This window comes from Sinocyclocheilus anshuiensis, unplaced genomic scaffold (assembly GCF_001515605.1).
Source record: "Sinocyclocheilus anshuiensis isolate Anshui unplaced genomic scaffold, SAMN03320099.WGS_v1.1 scaffold1075, whole genome shotgun sequence".
In the NCBI taxonomy this organism is placed as follows: Eukaryota; Metazoa; Chordata; class Actinopteri; order Cypriniformes; family Cyprinidae; genus Sinocyclocheilus; species Sinocyclocheilus anshuiensis.
Window position 1 is genome coordinate 252334 of NW_015544163.1, and position 6457 is coordinate 258790.

Here is a 6457-nt window from a genome sequence, read left to right on the forward strand (position 1 = left end):
TTGTTTGTAGAAAACGCGGGGGGAAAAAAAAAAAAATATATGTATATATATATATATATATATATATTATTAGTAGTAGTAAATAAATAAATATTTTTAAGCCATTATCCAATTAAAACATCAGCTAATTCAGACACATATCACTCAATTAGAATTGAAATATTTATATTTGCTGGTATGGATATGTAGAAACGAATTGATCAAGTCTTGCTAATAAAATACATTTTAAAAACAAAAAAGATAAATAAATAACATTTTAATAATAAATAAACAAACAAACAAATAAACAAACAAACAAATAAACAAATAAATAAATAAATAAATAATCTATGTAAACCACAAGCAAATCCAGACCAGTATTGATCATTTAGAATTGAAATGCTTATTTTGGTTGATATGGCTACATAGAAACCCATACGTCAAGCACTGCTAATAAAAATAAAACATTTTAATAACAAACCCCTGTGCACTTAAACAAATTGACAATCTAATGACTAATTCAACAAAGTAATTCGCGTTAATGAAGAACATTGATCAAGTGATCCAACACCAGCCATGGAGCTCCTGAATAATTAATGAGAGTATCTGCATATGCTAATATCGGTGATTATGAGCTAAAATGAGTAACTGCTTTCTGTCTGACATGTGCTTGTCAAAAATAACTCCATTTGTATCTAAACTGCACACAATCGAATGGCAAACAACAGACTATGATACTAGATACACACAATCAGTTAATATCAACCAATAATGTGTTTGAAAGTCACATCACATGATTGAACAGTATAATATACAGCATGAGAAGCTATAGAAAATTGATTTACTTATTGAATTAGAAAATCATTAACTCCCAATACTGGCCAGTTCAGACCAATTTTGATCAAGGAACACACTGATAGATTTATCAATAATTAAAAAAAGCCAGACATATGCCAATATTTATATGGTAACTACATGAATGTAATAACTTATTCTACAAAGCAATTAAAAAACAGCGTTTAGTAATTTAACACAGGGAAAAGTCATGGAAGTCCTACATAATTCATGAGCACATCTGCATAATATTGCGTAAAAATCTGCATAACTTTGCTAATTGTGACCTAAAATGAGTGTCAGTCTTCTGTTTTGTGATTGCAAAGCGACAAAAATGGCATTCCCACGATAAATTCACAAACAGATTCCTCAACTACAACACTAGATGCACACACCTAGTTAACATTAACTATAAAATGACCATGAGAGCAAGCAAATAAGCCTAAACAATGTGAATAAAAGCATGAAAAAGTGGACTATAACAGAGCGCCGACCCCAGACGGAGAAGAGGTCAGAGGTCAGATGGAAAAGCACGCTCATTCAGAGCAGATAAAAGTGGGATGCTCCTTACCTCGGACAAGTAGAGGAAGGCATGCGGCGCGTGCAGCGAGTGAGGCAGCATCTCGGAGCCGGACAGCAGCATGCATGCAGAGTTTGCCATGGAGCTCAGAGAGGACGGTTTCCACATTTAACTACACACTGCTGTCTCTCTCTCTGTCTCTCGTCCTGTTGTCGACACGGCTTCCCTCGCTCTCTCTGTTTACTCTGCACACAATAAAGATCACTTAAACATTCACATGCTAAGGTGGGAGGTGCATGAGAGCAGAGGAGGGATGCGCGACTGCGTGTGTGTAATGGTATAGCGGCACTGCATGTGTGCTTTAATTGCCCACGACCCCCTCCAGAGACCAAACACTTACAAAGACCCCTGAAAATACACTCAAGGACACAGACACACACACACATGAATGAGGACATGCTACAGACTTCTGCTGCTTTATAAAAAGCTAATTATAGTCACTGCATACCCTTAACCTGACATTCATTCATTTAGCTGATAATTTGATGGAAAACACCTAAAAAAAGGATGATATGAGAAGCAATTTGTCAATATTTTATTTCTGTCAGGACCACTATTGTCAATATAACATACGATTAGCATACATTTTAGGTTGGGGGAATGGTTCTGTTCTGGGCAAACACTCCCTGCCCATCCACGCAGCCTAGCATGGATAGAAGCAGGGAGAACCTGAGTCAGTGGTCTGACTCAATGATATATTCACTGCTAAGTCCTGACTGGACGAGAGGAGGAGCTGGGGATGGAGGTGGGTGATTAGTTCCTGAGCGAAGCGATTGCTGCTGAATAATGACTGAAGGGAACTTATGAAGGGAATTATGATTGGTGTCGTGATCCTATAGGTAGACGTGGATCAGCTGAGTGTCAGCTGATGCGAGCTTGACTAACATGGCCTGCCAGAACTATCGCTACGCTCCATTAATAAATAAAGCAGCAATTACATAAAAAATATGCATTATTTGCTGTATCTGTGAATCATTTTTCCCTCATCCTCATCCCACTGGAAGGTATTGTCTGATGTAACTCACTTCTGGGATTATTTTTGCAATCTAATGTGTCTCATTTGAAAGCTTTACATAGGTTTCGACATTTTGTAGATTATTCCAGCTTTAGTTGTGCGATTTTTGCTATTTATACACATTATGCTTAAAAACAAGTCAGATTATAATTGCACACTGTTTGAATATTCCACATTTAAAGTCAAGCTATGATGACATCACTATAATATTTGCATACTCACATTCTGATTGGTCTTTATTACACTGCAACGATGCTACTTTATCGTTCAAAAGTCAGTGCGATTCTTTTCTTTTGAAATAAATTCATACTATTATTTAGTAAGGATGCATTAAACTGATCAAAAGTGACAGTAAAGATGTTTATAATGTTACAAAAGATTTCTGTTTCATATAAATGCTGTTCTTTTGAACATAAAATAATCTTGAAAAAAAAAAAAACGTTGACAAAAAAATTGGCAGCACAACTGTTTTCAAAATTGATAATAATCAGAAATGTTTCTTGAGTACCAAATCAGCATATTAGAATGATTTCTGAAGGATCATGTGGAAATTCAGCTTTGATCAAAGGAATAAATATACAACATATTCAAATAGAAAACACATTAAATTGCAAAAATATTTCACAACTTTACAGTTTTTACTGTATATTTGATCAAATAAATGCAGCCTTGGTGAGCAGAAGACACTTAAGTAAGAGAAATCTTACTGACTCAAATTTTTTAAACATGGTGTTGGATGGAGATGTAGCGTCTGGACCAATCAAACACACAATATATATTTTGTTATATTTATATAGCTATATTTAACAAATACTCTGTAACACCCCTCAGTTAACAAGCCATATGAGGACCTATGGACCCTTCCCCCGAAATGCGTAACACCCTAGGAAAGCCGAATGTGTATGTTAGACCAGTTTAAGTGTTTATGTAGTATGTTAGACTAGTTTAAGTGTTTATGTAGTTAATAAAATCTTACTTGTATCACACTTGACGTTGTTCATTGTTTACTCATAATTGGCGTCCCTAATCATGCAGATTTATGCTACAAGCTCTGTGTAGAGTTGTACAGTAAGAAAGTTATTTCCCTTAACCAGGAAATTAACGTTCTTAGAATTGACAGACAGTTGACCCTGAGAGGTCAAGTAAATATCTACAGCGGATCTAAATATTTATAATTAATTATAACTAGTTATGATTAATTATTCATATTTCCCCATGAGCTGATTCGCTACAAGAATAATGTGCAAGATCCGTTTTAAGGGTTACTAAAGAGTCAGTTCAGTTTGAAATTCTCTACATACTTGCAGCATTGAAATCAATAGATTCACAGCACTCTCTGACGCCTAGTAAGTGCCCTTATGTGTTCATTCCTGTCTGCAGTCGATAAAAAAAACAACAACATGCAAGCCGAGCACATCACCTCATTCAAGACTAAAACACAAAACCTCAGTATTCCACTGCTGTCGAACAAACTCCGATGCTAATCTGTTTCTCTGCTTGGAAAAGGTTTATAATGCACTAAAAGTGTAATACTGTGTCTAAGTATGAAACTAGATCACAAATGTATGGTTTCTATACACTCTGGACACTATTACAGTATTTTAACATTCAAAACAAGCCAAAAACAATGAGCAGAAAGTGTGAAATTAAGCACTAATAATCTCACATCACTGTGTTCTACATACAGTACTGTGTTAATGTGCAGATTCTCACTGTAAAGACTGTTACCTGTTTACATGCACTCACACATAAGCAGAGGCATCAATCAAACGCTGTGTGTCAGTAACAGATGTTCTGTGTACGGCGCCCATCACACACACACACGCACACGCTAATGTGATTTCACTACAAATTACATCACTGCAACACTGTGTGTGTGTGTGTGTGTTCAGCAGCAGGTTTGTCTGCGTCTTTGATGAGTTACACTTCATTTGAGCCGCACGTTTTCTGCAGCGTCTCGCCCTCATGTGATCACACGACCACGGGGCCGTTTACACGCTGTTATCAGAACTAAGACCAAAACTATTGACTATAAACTCAAATCAACTTGTATTTCATGTACATTCAACATTATTTTCCAGATTATTCCAGTTTCAGGTGTGAATTTTTGCTATTTATAAGCTTTATAATTAAAACAGTACGATTAAAAAATGAAAATCTCCCATTGATGTAAACTAAGCATATTCCGCATTCAAAGTTGAGCTGTGATGACATCATTATATTATTTGCATGATGCATTCTGACTGGTTGTGATTCTGATTGGTCTTTGTTATGCTGCAATGATGCAATTACTTTAGACTGCTATTCAAAAGTTTGTGGTTAGATTTTTTTTTATGATAATTTTTTTTACTTTTTTGATCAATTGAATCACCATTGATTAATAAGTGACAGCAAAGACATTTATAATGTTGCAAAATATTTATATTTTAAGCAAATGCTGTTGTACTTTTTATTCATCAAAGAACCCTGAATAAATCCTGGTTTTCATAAAAATATGAAGCAGCGCAGCTGTTTTTAACATTGATGAAATAAGATTTTTTTTCTTGAGCAGCAAATCAGCATATTATAATTATTTCTGAAACATCATGGAAAATTAATTAATGCGAGGTAAAAATAATAAAAAAGCGGCTGAAACTAAAATAAAATTCTGAACGTTTTTGCACGCTTTTTTTTTTAATTTTTTTAACTTTGCTGCATTTCCCACATTGTATGCTTTGTTTCTGCCTCTACATTGATGTATTTTATGTATTATTATGTATGTATTTGTAAAGCAACCTTGAGGTCATGAAAGACACTTAAAAAGTCACTTTAATTCTGTACCGGGTGCACTTCCAAGCAAGTTTACCGTGTTAGAAATGCCATAGATATAGAGCAGATTTTGTGATGAGAACATCAAAATGTATTACATTACAAGTCATGCAAAATGGTGAACATGTTTTAATGTTTTAATGTCATAACATAGTATTGTACATGACAATATGTCTTTATTAATTGATAATCTGCACTTAATCATAATTTGAGCAAACAGGAATAAAAGTTGTTGGTGTTTTACTGCCACTAGTGTTAAAGGGGTCATATGATGTTGCTAAAAAGAACATTATTTTGTGTATTTGGTGTAATGAAATGTGTTTATGCGGTTTAAGGTTCAAAAAACACATTATTTTCCACATACTGTACATTATTGTTCCTCTTCAGGAACTCGAGCTGCGTTGGAAAACGCTAGGGGAACGCCTTCTGTGACCACGCTCTGAATCACATGTGAAATCAGTCCAATAGATGAGCGGGAATGTAACGGGCGGGTGACGTCATGACCAGGAAGCTATAAAAGCACATGCGGCGGAGCCAGCGTCAGCTTTCTGTCATTCAGCGAAGCGCTCTGTGTGTGTCAGTCATATTTATTGTTGTCTGTCAATTGTGAAAAGTCTATAAGCTCCAGCTATGTCTAAGCTCATGCAAAGACAAAGCATTTCAAGGGCGAGAGCAAGCCACGTTATAGGTTGTGTGTTCCTCCCTGCCCACGTTATATCACGAGTGGGGATACACACAGCCTGTGCGTGGTTTGCTTGGGAGCGAAGCACAGTTGTTACTGCCTTGCTTCGCTCTCAGAGGGCTCTCTTTGAGGAGGGAGCCTTCACTAGCGTTCCTCGTGGTGTTGGCCCCGCTTTCGCCGAGGCGGAGCGGCAGCTGTGCTCGTGGGTTTCGCGTATGGATCTGCTTCCTAATCACTAGATCCGGCGCCCGCTCTTGGGGTTTCAGAAACCCGCGCTGCGGTCCTTCCCACCGGAGAGAGGGCGCGACGCGCCGCCTGTCTTTCTCCGAGGAGATTGATACGGAGGGCGTCAAGGTTCTTCCCCCTCTGAGTGAGTGCCGCGGCCCTCTTTTTCTGAGGAGATTGATGTTGTTTGTGTGACTGAGCGGCTCGCTCGCTGCCGAGGCAATGCATATATTACATCATTTCGGTTTTTGATGTGAATCTTACTACACCAGACCGTATTTACTCGTCTGGTTGTTTGACTGCATTTAATTCTGAGGAATAAAATGAAGTATTT

At 37.0% G+C, this 6457-nt stretch overlaps 1 protein-coding gene across 2 annotated transcripts in view; it reads right to left on the minus strand.

Annotated features, from left to right (window-relative positions):
- The window catches only part of LOC107695689 (RNA binding protein fox-1 homolog 3-like), a 304812-nt gene that overhangs the window by 83637 nt on the left and 214718 nt on the right, over window positions 1-6457 (minus strand). The window contains exon 4 of one of the 2 annotated variants that reach the window (XM_016495693.1): window positions 1385-1578. The exons of the other annotated variant lie outside the window; for it this stretch is intronic. Within the exon in view, the coding sequence (XP_016351179.1) occupies window positions 1385-1501 (117 nt within the window). The 5' untranslated portion in view covers window positions 1502-1578. The remainder of the gene's footprint in view (window positions 1-1384; window positions 1579-6457) is intronic. 2 annotated transcript variants of the gene reach the window in all.